Source organism: Cetorhinus maximus, chromosome 9 (assembly GCF_964194155.1).
Source record: "Cetorhinus maximus chromosome 9, sCetMax3.hap1.1, whole genome shotgun sequence".
Classification (NCBI taxonomy): domain Eukaryota; kingdom Metazoa; phylum Chordata; class Chondrichthyes; order Lamniformes; family Cetorhinidae; genus Cetorhinus; species Cetorhinus maximus.
The window spans coordinates 47,284,885-47,303,688 of NC_135887.1; the positions used below are offsets into that span (position 1 = coordinate 47,284,885).

An 18,804-nucleotide genomic window follows, 5' to 3' on the forward strand; every position below is an offset into this window, starting at 1 on the left:
TTGTTAGTTCTCTGTGAGGGTATTATATGAATCTGCTTTGGGCTACAAAGCATTCATCCTTGAGAAAGGAAAATAAATAGCAAGGGTCCTAGACCACCCTGATGAAGAACAGCAATAGTTGTGGCAAAGATAAGATATGCAATCCAAATGGTCTTCCTCTTTCCGACCAAAATTGTGTGGTTTGGGGACGCAACACAAATGAAGACGATTATATATAAATATTGGCTAATTCAAATATTCATAGGCAACAGTCAGCAACATTTTATTGTTTGATAACCAAGTTATTTTATGTTGAAATTTCAAAAACAATTCAAACATATAAACAACATTTATGTCTGGGTCAGTATCTTTCTCGTCAAGCTTTTGAAAGTTTAAAAAAAAATGTTTGGACAATTCTATTCATTATTCGGAAAGATTTAAAACAAGATTATACTCAATGCAATTATCTTGGCACATTTTTATCATTTTAATTTTAGATAATAGGCTATGCAGGTGTAACCTTATGAGTCTTTGGTGATAAAATGTCATGGATTTTAACAGGCTGCCTGGTATACTCAATATTACAAAATTCATTCATGCTGTTAAAAATGCTCATTATTGGGCAAAGTATTACTGTCACTGACTGCATGAAGAGATATCCTGCATCAAATTAAAATAAACACAATTAACTTGAGTAATTTTTATAGTTTAAGATAATGGCTAAAGTGTCTCAAACATGACCAAATTTAGAAGGAAAATTAGCTAGATCTCATGTCAGCTTGATGTCTTTGTTCAGGTTTACTAAATTGGTCCCTGGGATGAAGGGGTTGTTCTACGATGAGGCTAAGTAAACTGGGCTTATTTTCTCTGGAGTTACAAGAATGAGGCAATCTCATTGAAACCTACAAAATTCTGAAGGGGCTTGATAGGGTAGATGTTGAGAGATTGTTTCTATTGGCCAGGGAATCTAAAACAGGGTGGCACAGTCTCAAGATTAGGGGCTGATCATTTAGGACTGAGGTGAGGAGAAATTACTTCACTCAAGGGTTGTGAATCTTTGTAATTCTCTACCCCAGGGAGTTATGGATGCTCCATCACTGAATACATTTAAGGCTGGGATAGACAAATTTTTGGTTTCAGGGAATTAAGGGGTATGGGGAGGGGCGGGAAAAAGGAGTCGAAGCCCAAGATCAGCCATGATTGTATTGTATAGCAGAGCAGGCTCGACGGGGTGTATGGTCTACTCTTGGTCCTATTTCTCGTGTAACTTAATGAATACAACTTCCGTGAAAGAGACAAATCTAGATAAGCCTAAAAATGTTCAACTTGGTCAACTAATTTACAACGTGTGGTAAAGCTTTTACAAACTGTCATTGTACCCCACAGTGTATAATTTGGTGTATAATGTCCAAGCTTACACATGGAGAAAATACTCCTATGAGGTTACAAAACAAAAAGTAAGAGATTACCTTGTAGGTTATCCTTCATTATCTGACCTTAAGCTGTCCCAGGGAGGGGACTGTTATGTCCCAGTAGGGTGCAGCGTGCTCAGTGCATCACCCTGAACTGTCCCATTATTCTCCACCTACTTATATAAAAACAAAAAACTGCGGATGCTGGAAATCCAAAACAAAAACAGAAATACCTGGAAAAACTCAGGTCTGGCAGCATCGACTGAATATTGAGTTCAACAACTTTAGATCTTGAACTCCCTCCTCCATCCCCACCCCCTTTACGTTTCTTCCCCCTCCCTTTTGTTTTTTCCAATAATTTATATAGATTTTTCTTTTCCCACCTATTTCCATTATTTTTTAATGTATTCCACCCATCGTTTATTTCACCCCACCCCCACTAGAGCTACCTTGCTTGTCCTGCTCTCCACTCTTAATTAGCACATTCTTTTAGATAATATCACCACCTTCAACACCTCTTTGTTCTTTTGTCTGTGACATCTTAATTGGTTATCTCCTCCTATCACTGCTTGCTTGCCCCAACAACCACCCCCCCCTCAAACCAGCTTATATTTCACCCCTTTCCTATTTCTACTTAGTTCAGTTGAAGGGTCATGAGGATTCGAAACATCAACTTTGCTCTTCTCCGCCGATGCTGCCAGACCTGCTGAGTTTTTCCAGGTATTTCTGTTTTTGTTTTGATTCTCCACCTACTGCAAGTTCCTAACCCAAAGTCACAATGATGTAGCCCCTTAAAGACATCGTTCCCACTAAGAGTGCCCCCAAGGCCTTTCCTGAGCTGCATGAAGCTGCTTTTAACCAAAGGGGGCAGTACAGCTGCCTGGTATATAGTTGTATGGTTCAGCTTCACAATAAATTCTGAAAGTCTAATAAGAATGGGACCAAGGAATTGCTTGAAGGAATTTTGGTACAAAGATGGATCATTCATTTGAAGAATGTAACGGATCTTACAAGGTAGGTATTCAATCCTCTTCATTCCAGCACCCTTTCTCTACCATAAAAGAGTAACCTGATAGAAAAGATGAACCCACTCACTGCACTGGAAACAGATTTGGCAAGCTCCAAAATAAATGAGTTGACTTTTCATCTTGCCTAAAGGTTTTCCACTTTTCAGATATAGGTGGTAGATAGGTCAAGATTAGATCAGCAAGACAGTTGGTTAATTTTTCTTTGTAGACATCAACTCCAGGAGTACATGCTCCATAAGACACACAAAAAAACCACTACGTCTTAAAAATAGATTTATTTCTGCCCACAGAGTGAGGCCTGAGCCATTTGACATCATGTAAGAGATAAATGTAGGTACCCTTATGCATACGAAGACAGATTTTTAAAAAGAAAGTAATTGCTTCCTTTAAGTGAAGCCTGACACCATCTTAGGAAAAGGCTTAGAATATCTCTATGGACTTAGGTTATCATTTGACTTTATCAGGTACGATTGATTAACTACTCAGGGACGGAGTGACAGCTCTACTGATAATTGGAGTGGGTGTAGGGAGATTGTTGGGGGAGGGGGTGAGGAAGACAAATTATATAGCAGTCCAGGGAGGGCTGTTCATATGAACAGGTGAGGAAATGTCATGCAGTTATCACTGATTGAACAAGTGAATCCTTGAAATTTTCAAACAAGTAAATTGGCTTTTTTTTTGCAATATATGGAGGATGATGGAATTAAGAACCTACAAGCACATAAAATTAATTGAAATGAAACAATTTGTAAGATATTAAAAGCCAACAAAATGCAATAGATTGCTTTTTATAATGCATGTCTAAGATGTGTGCTAATGAATTAGATAATTATATCTTTATGCAATTGCTGCCATGAAACTGAAGTTAAAAACATAAATCATTTCTGCATGGAATTCTCAGTAATTACTGAATCAGCACTTTGTAATGAAAGTAATGATTAATATCTCTATTTCAAAGTATACTAAGTATTTTATGTTTTTTTTAAAGTTATCACAGTTGAACCATTAAAGGACTGGAGCTATCTTCCATAAACTTAATCTCCACACCCTCTAACAATTCATTTAAGGAGAATCTATTGAACTTTTTGAATTAATGCGGCCATTGACCGCATCGTGTGCCTATGAAAATTCCTTGGTGGAAGATTACGGAGGGAAACCTTACCAAGTATCAACTTTCCAAATACCAAGTACAGAAATATCCTACAGATAGTATATTGATAAGAAAGTTCATTTTAACCAAGTGCAAAAAAAAGGTATGTGCACAAATAATGGCAAAGTAACTGTTAATACACATCAACTATGGAAGAAGATTTGCATCCAACAAATCACAACCTTGACAGATTCTGAAATACATAAAATGAGAAAAAAGGCCAGCTGCTAATAATTATCCTCGACTTCCAATGCAGAAATGTACGCTACCATATTGCTAAATCATGACAATCAGATAAACCAATCTGGTACATGTTAAATTGTGAGAAAATAATTAAACACGTATTGCTGCATTTTCAACAGGAGATACAAAAGCTTAAGTATTAGATAACGCTTAAATATTACCAGTTCATACTATCCTAAAATGAAAATTTAGAAGTTTAATTTTCTTTTTAAAGGCATTTGTTATCCTTGTTTTGAAAATTATTCCCATTTTTAGGTTTTCCTGATACAACAGTTCAGTCAAAAGACTAAGCAGCTGTTTCCAACTCCCTGCCGATGCTGCACCGTAATCGTCCATCGTTGAGTGTACAACAGCACTATTGATTAACTCAATATTTCCCTTCATAAGACAGATACAAATGAGGATGGCCATAGATAATTTTTTTTTTTAATGGTCTAAAGGACAGGAATTAGTGCGCACCTGTTAAGGCTGAGTAGAGTGCCCAGGGATTAGTTATGGGACCCTCCCACTGTTTCCCAATTTACATTTCTGGCTGCATTCAGAACCTCAAAGCAAAATAGACAAAGTCCTTGTATAAACCAAATAGGTTATTTCAAAAATATTTGCTTCAAATCAAGTAATATGGCATTTAAAAATACAAATTCATGTGCTCATTGTTCGTCCCAACAGCAGGTACTAGTAATATATCTATCATGTAAACTTTCCCGAAGTATCTTACAGATAAATTAAAAAAAATAGTTACTCTACATTTTAAAAAATCGAACATCAAAATTGCTGGAAACTTGGGTTCACGGTTTGTGATCGACAAGGTGGTCTTTCTGGATTGAACTACTATACTTATGATGCAAGTTCAGACAACTAAGAGTGCCCTATGAGCCAGTGTAATTGCTGCAGTCCAATTAATACAATTAATTTCTTTTTATGGCTTTCACAATTCTGTGGAGAGTCAAATACAAAATAGCAAGCGAAGAAGAAAAATCTAGAAATAAAAACGGGCATCCATAAGAGTAAACATGCAGCTGTTGGACTGTTAGAAAAGCCCAACTGGTTCACAAATTCCTTGAAGGGAAAAAAAAGTCATCCTTATCCAGTTTGGCCAAGATATGACTCCAGTTTCATGACAACATTTAACTTAACTTTCTAAAGTGACCAAGCAAGCCACTCAGTTGTGGCAATTAAGGATGGCAGTGAATGCTAGCCTTGCCAGCAACATCCACACCTCAACAATGAATAAAAATATTCTGTGGCACTTTGGGTAAAAATTTGATAGACTCAAATTACTTCGAACATACCAGAACAGCTTCAGTTTTTTATGAAATAAGCTCAGGATGAAAAAATCTAGTATGATTCTAACTCTTCTCAATTATGGAATGTCTTGGTTTAACAACGTTAGTTTATCAAATCGCACAAGGTAAAGAAACAGCTGTTATTTTCTTGTACATGTCAGAATTGAATTCCAAAAACTATGTTGAGATTGAAATGAACAAAAGGAAAAGGTAACCTGCACATTTCAATTTCCACAAATAAATTGAATTAAAACCCTTACCTGTTGAGTTCATAAAGGTGTCTTCCTGAGATGAAGTAGCGCGTGAGTGGCTGTGTGTTACTGACACACTGGATACTTGAATTCATAAAACATGTGTTTCCCAGGTTACTTAATCCTGTAGCACCCTTTTCAGTTGGAACTAGAGCAAAAAAGTATTATAGCTAATTACGTGATTTATGAAGTGGCAGGAAACAAACAAAGAATAAACATGATGAAATAGCTAAAAGTTGACAGTAAAAAAAATGCACAGGCAACACATGTGCCAAATCAACTGCCAATTGGATGTATAGATAAATGGTCAACAGAAGGTACAAGTACAAGCAGTTGGAGAGGTGTCAGCTGTAGGTCAGTTCATAGCACCCTCGCCTTTGAATCAGAAGGTTGTGGGTTCATGTACCACTCCCGGAAACCAAGAACTGTGAATGTACTCGAAAGAGTTACATGCGATCTGTTGATAACTCGAAAGAGTTACAAGCAGTTGGAGATGGTAGAATACCCAAACCTGAGGAAGATTTGAGATTAAGCAGAATATATTGATGGCTTCCAAAATGATATTGGCCTACTGAGATGTAACTGCATTCTGTTGACAATCCTGCAAGGATGCTTTGAGCCCACTTACAAAACATATCAAAGAGCTGGTGGGGTGGGTAGGAATAATATTCTTAATTCTTTAGTAAAAATGTGCATAAGTAATAAGATTTGAAATGTGGCATTGCAAACAAAAAACAGTTCAGTTTGCAGGTCTGCCACCTACTAGCACTCTGTGTACCAGAACAAAAGATTCCTAAAATCTTTTTTTCCAAGAAACCTGAGGTATGATAGATCTTTGGCTCAATATAAAATTTTTACAAACATTTCCTTGAGATGTATAAGAATTATTGCTCTTTAATTCCTATAAATCAATGTATTCAAAACAATTCCAGTTCTTATGAACAAAATATTTTGAGTATATGCATCACACACCATGAACTTGCGTCGTACATATTTCATGTTCCAACTGAAACAGCTCATTTTCGCATCTAAACCCATCCTCACTGAGCTACATCTTTCTACATATTAGAATAAATATTAGTTATCGAAAGAAATAATTGTGGGGCCAACAGCAAACAGATTAAGTTTATGTTCATACATGTATCATTATATTCAAATGATTTGCATTTCACTAAATGAAATATGCAATTGCAATGAGAAATAATTGTCTCTATGGGAATAAAAAGGAAAGGAGGCATAAATTGGCATCATAAATCTGCTTTAAAGTTTATTTTCCTTTTCATTGTGTTCAGTTTTCTAAAATATTGAACGTGGAAAAATCTTTGGTTTTATCTTTAAAAAATGCCTCCAATTATTATTGTTAGTCGAAAATAAATTAACCAAGCAATTGATTTGTTTGCTAAAGTTTCAGCAATTCAAATAAATATCTTGAATCGCGAAAGTCTACCGCAATTTGCTCAATGACCTCACAACACAAAATAAATCATATCACCTATACTTAAAGAGCTGAAATTCTATATTTGTACCTACCCTTGTGTCTGTCCATTTTGCTACTGTTTGCAATGAATGACATCTCCTCCGGCCAACTCATATCTTTGTTGCGAACTATTATAAGAAATGCAGGACATCAGGCTGACAGAACTGTAACAATGCTCAAACTTAGGTAACTGGAAAGTCTGTTTTGACAGAATATTTAGAACTTATGCTTTGCCATTCATTTTTTAACCTCTCTCTTGCTACTGCTCCATGTACATAACATTGCTAACCAGATGACTTGGTTCTTGTTTCTTGGGTTTTGTTGCTGTTTAGCTGGCTACTAGGGAGGGAGAAGAAGTGTGTTAAACAGTCCAGAAATACTTTTAATCTTCTAATTCTTTCATTCCTCCATGTGGATAAGTATCACTCATCATGATACTGCACCACGGTAATACAGCCGAGGTCAGGAATTCACTGCTCCTGATTAAACAGGTTTGAACTGACATCTATCAATCTGTGGTTCATAAACACAAATTCATACTTGCTGCAGCATCATGCCACTGGAGAGATTTTTTCAAAACTTAGTGGGGTTGGAGGGGGAGAGAAGAATGGATCCTGAAATAAATGGTACTATCCTTGTCCAAGGGTTTTAATATCGTTTGCTATATAATTGGCGATCTAGAAATAAAACTGAATAAGGCATTTTTCTAAAATTTATTTTAAATCAGTTATGCATAATTCTCAACTTTAAATAACTGCTCAAGATTCTGTACTCTGCCACAGTATTCCTGATACAACTGCACAAAAATAAAAAAAAATTAGTAGTTTTAATTATGTTAACTTTCTATCCAAAACGTACAGATGCGACCATGTATCGAGCAAGTTCGAAAGTTCAAAATAAATAATGTATGCTTCATCATATGAAAAATTTGTAATTCTGCTGACAAATGTTTCTCCTTCAATGCTGCTTGCAAATCTTGGAATTCCCTCCTATGATTAATTGAACACCACCAACACAAGACTGCTGCAATTCAAGGGAAAAAATACCACTACCACTTTAAAGAAACTATGGGTGGGCATTAAATAATGCTGTGTGCCCACATTACAGGAACAGACTGAAAGAAGGTTAATAGTAATTAGATAATTTCACTTTTTTGGGAAATGCACCACCAAATTAAACACTTAAAAAAAAAGTAATTTGCTAAAGTTATAAAATTGAATACTTCTGACTGAGGTGCGAATGGTCCCAAATGACAAGTAAGTGGATGGTCAGCTAATCCAATATATAACATTTCCAACTGCAGAAAGGGATAAGGATAGATCTGAATATAGATTATAAAACGGGTGTATTCATACTTATGGGGGGGTCATGATATGCCCATAAGTAATATCATTGCTTAAAACTTGGAGTAAATTCTCAGGCTTCTAGCCAAAAATGTTTGCCTTGGCTATGTGCAAAATATCAGCAGTAAATTGCTTTCAAATATTTAAATAAGTGTAACATTGCTAACAAGGAGCATGTGACTTTGGACAAGTGGTTCCCAAAGCTTTCCATTACTGGGGCTTTTCCTCATCTTGTGCAAAGGTCTGCAGTACATTAATTGACATAGATTTATTGCTATGATTAGGCAACAATTCCAATGTTGCTGTGTCATGCGGCTACCAGGATTGTAGGAGGTGAATTGGATAGGCTTTGATTGTTTTTATTTTGTTCAGCAATTCCTACATTTCTAGTTAGATAATGTTGCATGACTTGGTTCCGAGACATTTAAAATTTACAGTGAACTGCAAAGTTATTCTGATAGCTTCAACAGCACAGCAAATGGAATAATGAAAAATATGACTGCATCTTTAATGATTTGGAAATACATGCCCAGTGAAGAAAACATGGGCTAATTAGGTCATTGTGAACTGCATGTTCAGGGTTTCACAAAGGCTGGAGTATTCTGCAAGACAGACACACAAAGGACTCAGATAATGTCTTTAGAAACCTATTCTAACCAATATGTTAATCAATTATACAGGTATTTTATTCTATCTTTGGATTTTTGAAAAAATCAGCAATGCTTATATGCCAGACAACAGCAGACCGCAGACTCGTGATCTCAAATCATGTGATTCGAACTGAAACATTGCTGTACCATATGATTTGTTCCACAGTATTCAGGATTGCTTTCACTGGATTTCAGAGAGTAATAGTCTACCATTATTAAATAATACACTGAAAAATCTAACAAGCAAAACTCCAGAGAGCAAAAAAGTCCCTGTGCGAAGAATCATGCTCCAGTATCTCCAGGTTTATTGGACAAAAAATGAAAAACAGAAAAACACATCTTGTTGAGGGAAGTAGGGGGAATAACAATCTATCATTAATACAAAAAGCTGATCTGTATTTCAATCTGAAGGGATGGACAGCAGAATTTAAGGCTTAAGAGTGTAGTTTGAATGTAATGGCTGCAACCATTCTGATAAGACTACACATGGACTTGAAATGCCACATTAGTTTCTGACTGAACATGCTGAAAAATATTGATATACGTTACTCAAAAACATGGTTCTATTGAGCAATCTTTGGCATTTTCCTTTAAATGGACCATTTAAATATGTATACCAAAGTATTTATAGTTATAATTTTAGCTGAGCTTCTTTATTCACATTCAGTAAGTAAACTCAAGATCCTCAAACACCAAATCATGGGGGATGTGATATTGATGCTTCAATTAAGGCATCATTGAGGGAATAAGATTTACTATAACTTTGGTAGTCCCATACAAACAAAATATTAGATGATCATTAACCTTTAAATAGGAACTTAATGATATTAAGTAGAAACAGTAAGATGGAGGAAACATTTTCTAAGGCCAAAAACATGATTTAAAATTATTTTACCATGTAGTAAGCCAGAAGATTTGATGAAATGAATGGCTCCCATGATTTAGACTATGATTCATAAATGAAAAATTCATTCAAACCCAGGACCATCAAATGCATCAGTTAATTTTAGTGATCTTTGTGCTGTTCTTGAAAACAGTGCCTTTACCTTCAATCACCAAGTGCTGCTCATCTAGAATTTTCAAATCTTCTAATGTGTGATCCTCATCATCGAGCAGTGCAAGGTAGTTCTACAAAAAAAAAGAATTGTACATATCGCATGATCGTCCCAACTTAATGCAATCCATTGACCAAATATTAAAAGTATTGTTTTACCTCACTGTTGTACAGCCACAGCCGCATGTCTTCCTCCTTTATTCGAAGCCGCTGAGATAAGTATTCGTGTATATCCTTTATTGTTTGCATACGGCTGAAGCAGCCAGTGTAAGCTAACACTCGTTTCATTGGAGAAGATGGTGAAGGTACATTTCCTAAATTCACAACAAGTGTTTTAACATGAAAGTGTACAAGCCACGATATAAGAGAATTGTCAAAATACAATATAACACATAATAATGTTAATGCCACCTCAGACTGCAGCTGGGCATCCACTTCTCTATGAGCAATGGAAATGGCATTTTGCTAGATGCCGCTATAAGTTATGTTGCTTACAAATTAGGTCTGAAAAGGCTAGTCTTCCTTCACACACATTGCAATTATGAGCTTTACCAACCAACCACACTTAAAATAGATAAAACCCATTTCAACTAAAGCCAACTACCAGTCTGATTGAAAGAACTGTAACAATAAGACTACCAATATACCTTTGTTTTAATACCTGTCTAATACTCAGTTATCAAGCTAATAGCAAATAAGTTCCATACATTTGTTGCAGTCCGTTAATCGTTATGATCTCTCATTTCCAAGTCACTAACACTATAAAACCATTTAATGTATATATTGATAATTAAATGTCCAATACATTATTTCTGTGGAAAATGATCTGACTAGAAGAATGATTTAATGTAGCAATTTCAAATAATCAGAAAGCAGATGATTCAACTGTCACAGGATTCGGACTGCTTTGTAAAGCAATGTAATTGTGAATAAAAACTACCTAATAAACACAATTGTATTACAAGAAATTGTTTTCTGCATGACATGATGATTTTATGGAAAAATCAATTTAAGCATAGCATCTTATTACTGTACTTTTAAATCAACTTGATGTTTGAAGACTGTGAAACACAGCTGCAAAAGTTAAGAATTTTCGATTTGATAACAGAAACCTAAATCAATCAATCAATCAGTCTCCTTTAACACTGCAGTTGCATGTACTCAATTTTAAGGTCAAAACCTACAAAACCAATGGCATAATGGATTATAAATTAATGTGTTCCATCATGTAATAAAATGATGTTGGTTTCTACTGAAAATTGTTTATTCAGAAAGGTCCAAATCTCAGTCACATCATCAGGGTACAGACAAATCTCTTTCCCAAAAGGAGGATGGGGGAAATTGCAAACCTCCAAAAACTTGACACAAAGTCAGTTAGAGTAGAGTTCCCAGCGGCCTAGTAATAACAATCTGGGAAATAAGGAAGAGGACACTAAATTTAAAATAAATAAAAAAACGTACAAGACCATTTTCTTTTGCAAAGGGTAGCTAAATTTCCCAAGTTTAACATGACTGTAAATTAATTCCTTTAAAAGGAGATAATAAAGGCTAAAAATCTAATTTGTGACCAATTTGATTGTTTAATAACACAATTCTCTGAGGAATGTTTGAGCACGTAAATTATAAAAGGCTACAGATAGTGACACTGTTGGTGAAAGATGGAGCATAAGAAAAATAAACCAGTTAAATCACAAACTAAGAGGTATAGATGTAAGATTACAGCAAGAAAGTAGATTGGATTAAATTTAATCCAGAGTTCAATCTCATAAAAATCACTGTGGGGTAAATCTTGGAAGTTTATCATATGAGACCTTGCCAAACCATTGTTCAGGGATAGAGACAACCATTAAGTGCTGGGTCCACTCAAGAATACCTATAAGCACGGTAAATGCAGCCTGTTATGTTTCAGTTTTCTGTACAAACAATTTAATGCTGTTGATTTTTTTCCCTGCTTGATTCCACTTCACAGTTAATGATGGAATTGGGTTATAGAGATCAAATTGTGTTGGTTACAATGACCATTCTCTGTTTTTGTGTCTTGCTTTGATCACTGGTTTACAGTTGATTGATTTCAAGTATTAAAATTTGTGCGCACATGGTCTTCAGTTTGTGGCCCAAACACAAATGATGCATTACACAAGACCAAATCTTACTCAAAGTCCATGCAACAGTAGCTTTGTTATTACTATTGTTTTTCCTGAACAAGTAGCCTTGAGCGGTCATCTGGATTTTGAGAAACCTCAATTTGACAGTATAATCTTGATTTGAAAATGTAATGCAGATGGAATTCGCACTCAGCAACTAGAGAGCTAATAGCTCCCCTTTCTTGCTGCAGTCTTGCATTACCTCTAGTTGCATGTTGAGGAAATGTTCTCAGGCTCATCATACCCATATTCACCCAGATGTTGGACTGTTGCGTGCGTGATGCTGGTTGCTGACGTAAGAAAAGTAGGTAGCGAGGAAACAATTCTAGCTCTGCTTCATTATTTGTTGTGTTTTTAATGACCTAATTTAGAAAAATGAAAATTAATACTTACTGTTCTGACCACATGGTGACAGCAAATTATTTGAAGCCACAAAGAATCTCTTAAATTTCTATACTTGACACATCTAACATGACTTGCTAACAATTACCAAGATTTTGGAAAACATGAGCCAGGTGCAGTGACTTAGAGCAACCATTTGTTTCATGAAAAGGCAGCATAACAGCAATACCGTTAGGCCAGAACTTCCAAGGAGTGGCAATCTTAGTTGGATCGCCACTCCGCTCTTTTTTGCTTACACTGGGATGCACTGCATATTTCTCGCCTGACCGTCCAATTCGAGCCTCAACAGAAAAGTGCAGAGCAACGGGTTCCTGAGGCCTTCAGTCTAATGCAGCAGAGTTGGGGGTAAGAAAGCCTTGCCCTCTGTTTACGGCACTAGCCGCTATAAAGCAGGAAAGTTTAAAGTTCCACAGCCACTTTTAGAAGCCCAGGAGAAGCTAAGTACGTAAGGTAAGTGGGCAGGATTGGGGGAGGGAGAGTGGTCAGACAGAGGGGTGGTCAGGAGGGTAGTTGAGGGTGGGGATGTGAAGGTGGTCGGGGGTGCAGTAGGGTAGCCAGATGGGGGGGGGGAGGGGCAGGAGGCAGGGTAGACGTGGTGGGGAGGCTCGGAGGGTACTAGGATTGGTGGGGGGGTTGTGTGGCAGGAGGGTAGTCGGATGGAGGCAGTAGCCGGAAGGATGGTCGGGCTGGAAGGTAGCCTGATGTTGGGGGGGTGGGGCACACAGGAGGGTAGTCAGATTGTTGTGGGGGGGTTTGGAAAACAGAAGGTAGTCAGGGGGGTTCAGTGGGGTGGGTAGTGGGGAGCTCAGTACTATAGTTACTCAGGAGTTAGAAGTGGTTTTAATTCTTCTAACTTTCCTGGGTAACTATTCTGCTAAGACAGTCAGAACCAACTGAAGTTTGAACTTCCCAGGCAATTCCTGTGCAGTCCTTATGTGGGGACTTCCGAGGGACAGGGGGGTCAAGTTATGGGTCATAGTGAATATCTCAGATTTTTGCAAACATCTTCATCATTAAGCAAAGTGAAATACAGTGGAGGAACAAAAGTACAAATATTCCTGCAATGCTCATAACTGAAAACTTCTCTATTGGCAGTTTTGGACTCTGACAGTGCTCAATTTTTCAATCATTAAGCAAGTGATTATGCATCATGAAATTACTCAATTCTCTAACATTAATCAGTGTTCATTTCAGGCAGTTATATATCCTAAACCTTCTCAGTTTTTGATTGAATTATTTTACAATAGCATATTAATGTGCGTAACATTGCAATTTGGTCAGCTCCTGTAACCAAATAGAAGCTAATTTACTCTCTTTTGTTTTTCCTCAGGGAAAAACAAAGGTACAGGCAGTGAAGATGAAAGTGGAAAATTATCCCCTGACCAACTAAATCATTAAAAAGTTGAGGGTTTTAAAGTTAAAGTACAGTACTACAGGTTACTTTTCAAAGACTTCTTTCACACATCCACCTCAGGGTAGTTTAAACATACATGTGAAAATATACACTGGTGTGCTATACTCCTAAATACATTATCATTCATAAGAAATACAACATGGTAGCCGAGTGGTTATGGGTTTAAACTAGCAATCTAGTTGTGTATTAAAATCCCACCATGGTAAATTGCTGTTTAAACCAAGTAGTGTGAGAACTGAAACTCGAAAAATAACTATAATCTGCTGGGTTGTTGTTAAAAACTCACTAGTTAATGTCCTTCAAGGAAGTGACCCATCAACCTCCAGCCTACATGAGACTTAGCCTCACAGGAACTGCTGATTTTCAATGCTGTCAGGGCAACTAAGGAAGGGCAATATGGTCTTACCAGAGTTGCTCACATTGCAAGAGCAAATAAAAACGAAAAAACATTTCCTCATTTATGATATTCGATTTGCAAACAATTGCAACCTTTTTATGCTTCCTAAACAAACCATCAAAACAGTTCCATTCTAAACAAATACCTCAATAGATTAAAATACACTTATTTTGGATATAGCTGTGTAAATAAATGAATCATTTCAAAATAAAATATTTATTTTAATTGTTCATATTAGATTCAACTTACTTTAAAAGATTCTTATATTAAAAATAAAGTCAAGCATAAGTCCATAAAATATTCCAAAACACTTGCATTTCAGAAAAAAAATCCACAAAACTGAATGTATATGTAAGCATGTATGTTAACTCTTCAGCAACTTTCAAATGTAAAAACATTGAAAACAAATTCAAAGGTAAAGATAACTTACAGGCCTTGGTAGAGCCAGGTTTGCCCCATACCAATGATACAGTGCCCTCCACACAGGCTCTGGGACAATCTCGTAGTCCTTGCCTCGAACCAAAGCTGGATTCTGTTTCAGGCGTCCACCCTCTAAAGTTAACGTAGGAGCCTTTACAAGGAAAACAATGCTATATATTGAAATTGACAAAAACATGACAAGTGTAGGCATCTTTAAACACTAGAAAACAATAGAGTAAACTTAAAAATGAATCTGTGGCATGTCATAGATGTGGATAGACGAATAATCTTGACTTAGGAACTGCGCGAAGTGTCAAAGTTTGTTAAGCCCAAATTAGACTATGACAAACGGTAACAAACATTCTGAAAGTCTCCAGGAGAATACTGCATTATTCACAAAGATAAAGGGATAGATAACCAGAGGCGAGAAAGCAAAACCGGCAAGTTTTCTGAATTGGCAGAATGTGGTTAATGCCATACCACCCTCGCAACGCCCCCACGCTTTGTGCTCTGCTGGATCCTCTTTCCTTTTTCATTTATTTTGATCAATTTGAATGGAGGCAACAAGATAAAATGTATTGAACTTTGCTGCTGGCTGTAGGTAGTCTTGATGATGGAGAGGATATGGGGATGCAGAAACTCAGCTCAGGGTCAAGCGGAACACCAAGTTTGCAAACAGTCTGGTTCAGCCTTAGACAGTGGCCAGGGAGAATGATGGACACAATGGCTAGGGAACATAATTTGTGGTGGAGGCAGAAGACAATGGTTTTGGGTCTCCCCATTATTTAATTGGTGAAAATTTCTGCATACCCAACACTAGCTGTTGGCCAAGCAGTTTTTTGACAAATCTGCACAATGCAGGCAGACAAGAGGAGTAGTGGTTTTGGAGCCCTGGGTGTCGTTAGCAAAACGTGGAAACAGATGTGGTAATTTCAGATGATGTCGTCAAGGTACTGCATGAAGATGATAAATAAGGGTAAGCCAAGAATAGATCCTGAGGGGGTTCATAAGGTAGCAGTGTGGGGCCAGGAAAGAAAGCCAAGGGAGGCATTCTCAGGGTACAACTGGGTAGGAAGGAATGGAACCAGGCACGGGCAAGTCTCACCCAACTGGATAATGGAAAAGAGGGCTTGGAGGAAAATGATATGGTCAAGTGTTAAAGGCTGCAGAGTACGATGTGATGAAAATTCTTATGAAGCTCCATTAAAATTTGGATTAAGTTTAGTTTTAAATTGCTGAGGTAACAAATTTGGTTTTGATGGATGACACCACAGTTATTTGCACCATTTCAAAAAATTTATGCTTGCAATTAATTCAGACTGTTGTTTCAAATTTGCTGCTGTACCTATCAATCCAGAGCGATAGTTGTGGCAAAGGTTTTTTTTAAAAAGAGAATTTTGTTTCTACTGTAAAAGGTAAAATACTGTAGATAAATGATCTTAATAATAAACTTGACCTAGGTGTAGAAATGTAGAGTACATCTGAAAGTTAGTCACCATAAAACTTACAACACTTATTTCCATGCCATTTACACTCCATGCACAAGCAGTCATCATATTGTCTGCCCCAGCTAACTTATTCCTAAATGGCAATATTCAATAGCTAATCCTTGTAGTGGGCCCCACCTAGTATTCTGTTAACTTTTTTTTAATGTCCTTGTCCATTTGAGGCATTGTTTTTAAGGTCTTATGAACATGAACCCCAAATCCTGCTGCTCTCATATATTGCCCAGCTTTTTGTCATTTATAGCATCATAATAAACTGTATTTTGCTTTAAAAAGAGTAATATACCACTGCATATTTATGGACACCGAATTCCATCTGTCATCCTTTTCCTCATGCTACCATCTTAGCAACAGCTCCTTGATAAATGCAAAGATTTGAATTCATTGGAAAGCAGCAGGAGCTGGAGTCGAGCGAAAGGCCAGGTCAGAAACAAGTTTGTTTACCTCTACTATTAGAACTCTGCTGTACATTGTCCTCACTCATTTAAATCTCTCATGAATGGGTTATGTTGTTTATTGGCTTGCTAATGTTTACACCAGTGAACATGATATTGAGCTGTCAAAGTGACCAGATCTTGGAACATTTTGCGCAGCTCCGTATTTAAAAATCAATTAGTAAGAATCATGGATTCACTGAACATTTAGTCACAATTTTTAAAAATTCTTTCATGGGATGTGAGCATCACTGGCAAGATCCACCTTGAACTGAGTGGCTTGCTAGGCCATTTCAGAGGGCAATTAAGAGTCAACCACTGTGAATCTGGAGTCACACGTAGGCCAGACCAGGTAAAGATGGCAGATTTCCTTCCTTAAAGGACATCAGTGAACCAAATAGGTTTTTACGACAATCAATGATAGTTTCATGGTCACCATCACTTTCAGGTTCAGGTTTTTATTAATTTAAATTTAAATTTCACCAGCTGCCATGGTGGGATTTGAACCCTTGTCCCTAAGAGCATTAGCCTGGGCCTCTGGATCCCTAGTCCAGTGACATTATCACTATGCCACTGCCTCCCCGCACAAGCTATACAACAAACTTAATATTCAGAAAATTGAAAAACTCATCCTGGTAAATTTAAGGACTTATTAATCTTTATAGGCACTGTATCAATACCTTCACAGACCCTTGCATTACAAGTGACTGGTTATCGATAGCTCCTGGTTTCTGTGGACCAAATTGTGCCAAAATGTTCCCATTGGCACCAAGGAAACATTGACCGTTACTGTCCAAACTGCTGTGCTGTCTAGTAAAGCAAGCATCAGTACCAGCTGGACTAGACTGGTATAAACCTGAAATAAAAACATAGGAAACATTATCTTCAGATTTTTACTTGCCTTCACATACAAAACATACTCTTGCTAAAACAAAAGGAAGGTTTGGATTTTGTCACAATCTATCAAAATCCTAGAACACAATGCTAACACAGTATCTTTAAACTGGATGGAAGGTAAATTCGCTCCATGATGAAGCAGTAGTGTCACAACATGTTATCTGCAAGAGTCCTAACACTGATGCACTAGGTCAGCATTTTTTTTCAGAGTAGGTGTCTAAAATGACTGGTGGCTTTAAATGTTTCTGCATTTAATGAAGTCTTCTGTGCTGTCGAGATCTGAATGTTGGCTCAAAATTAATGAGTTGGAGTCTGGCTGTTGATGCAGAGGGGGGAAAACTATCTTGACACATTGTTCAGTCACAGCTCTTAAGCTAGAGTCTTCTCATTTGGCCCACCACCAGGGGCAGGAGCATGTGACGTAAAGTGAGGCAAGTATGGGGACCTAAAAGGGAGCAGTGGAGGAGCCTCAGTCCTTGCAATTGCCCATGTTCAAGGTTCTTGCAGCTTGTATGAAGGAAAATGGGGGCTGCAGGGTGGATGAGCAAGCTGAGTATGGTACAGGAAGCCATTCAAGGAGGGGGAATAAATAGGAATGCATTGGTAGTAGGGGACAATATAGTCAAGGGGATAGAGACGGTTCTCTGCAGCCGAGAGCGAGAGTCCAGAAGGCTGTGTTGCCTGCCTGTTATCAGGGTCCGGGACATCTGCTCTGGGCTGGAGGAGAACTTGCAGTGGAAGAGGGAGGATCCAGTTGTTGGGTCCACAGAGGTATCTATGACATTAATAGCACAAGGAAAGAGGTTCTGTTTTGGGAGTATGGGCAGCTAGGTGCTAAATTAAAAGCAGCACTTCAAAGGTAATAATCTCTGGGTTATTATCTGAGCCATGAGCAAATTCACAGAATCGCTAAATCGTTACAGTGCAGAAGGAGGCCAGTCAGCCCATTGTGTCTGCACCAGCTCTCCGAATGAGCATTATGACTCAGTGCCATTCTCCTGCCTTTTCCCCGTAACCCTGGACATTATTTAAATTGAAACAATCACTTAATGCCCTCTTTAATGCCTTGATTGAACCTGCCTTCACCACACTTACAGGCAGTGCATTCCAGGCCCTAACCGCTGTGCAAAAGCTTTTTCTTGCATCACATTTACTTCTTTTGCAAATCACTTTAAATCTGTGCCCTCACGTTCTCCATCCTTTTATGAGCAGGAACAGTTTCTCCCTATCTACTCTGTTTAGCCCCTTATGATTTTGAACAACTCTGTCAAATCTCCTCTTAGCATTCTGCTCTCCAAGGAGGACAGTCCCAACTTCT

At 37.5% G+C, this 18,804-nt stretch overlaps 1 protein-coding gene across 2 annotated transcripts in view; it reads right to left on the reverse strand.

Annotated features, from left to right (window-relative positions):
- Positions 1–18,804, reverse strand: part of usp32 (ubiquitin specific peptidase 32) — a 243,952-nt gene that overhangs the window by 30,113 nt on the left and 195,035 nt on the right. Inside the window, exons 14-20 of one of the 2 annotated variants that reach the window (XM_078548648.1) lie at positions 17,270–17,445; positions 14,661–14,801; positions 12,262–12,379; positions 10,033–10,187; positions 9,866–9,947; positions 6,880–6,954; positions 5,359–5,497 (exon numbers count right to left, since the gene is read on the reverse strand). In XM_078548648.1, the coding sequence (XP_078404774.1) occupies positions 5,359–5,497; positions 6,880–6,954; positions 9,866–9,947; positions 10,033–10,187; positions 12,262–12,379; positions 14,661–14,801; positions 17,270–17,445 (886 nt within the window). Of the gene's footprint in view, positions 1–5,358; positions 5,498–6,879; positions 6,955–9,865; positions 9,948–10,032; positions 10,188–12,219; positions 12,380–14,660; positions 14,802–17,269; positions 17,446–18,804 lie in introns of both variants that reach the window. The other variant, XM_078548646.1, reaches the window with a different exon arrangement.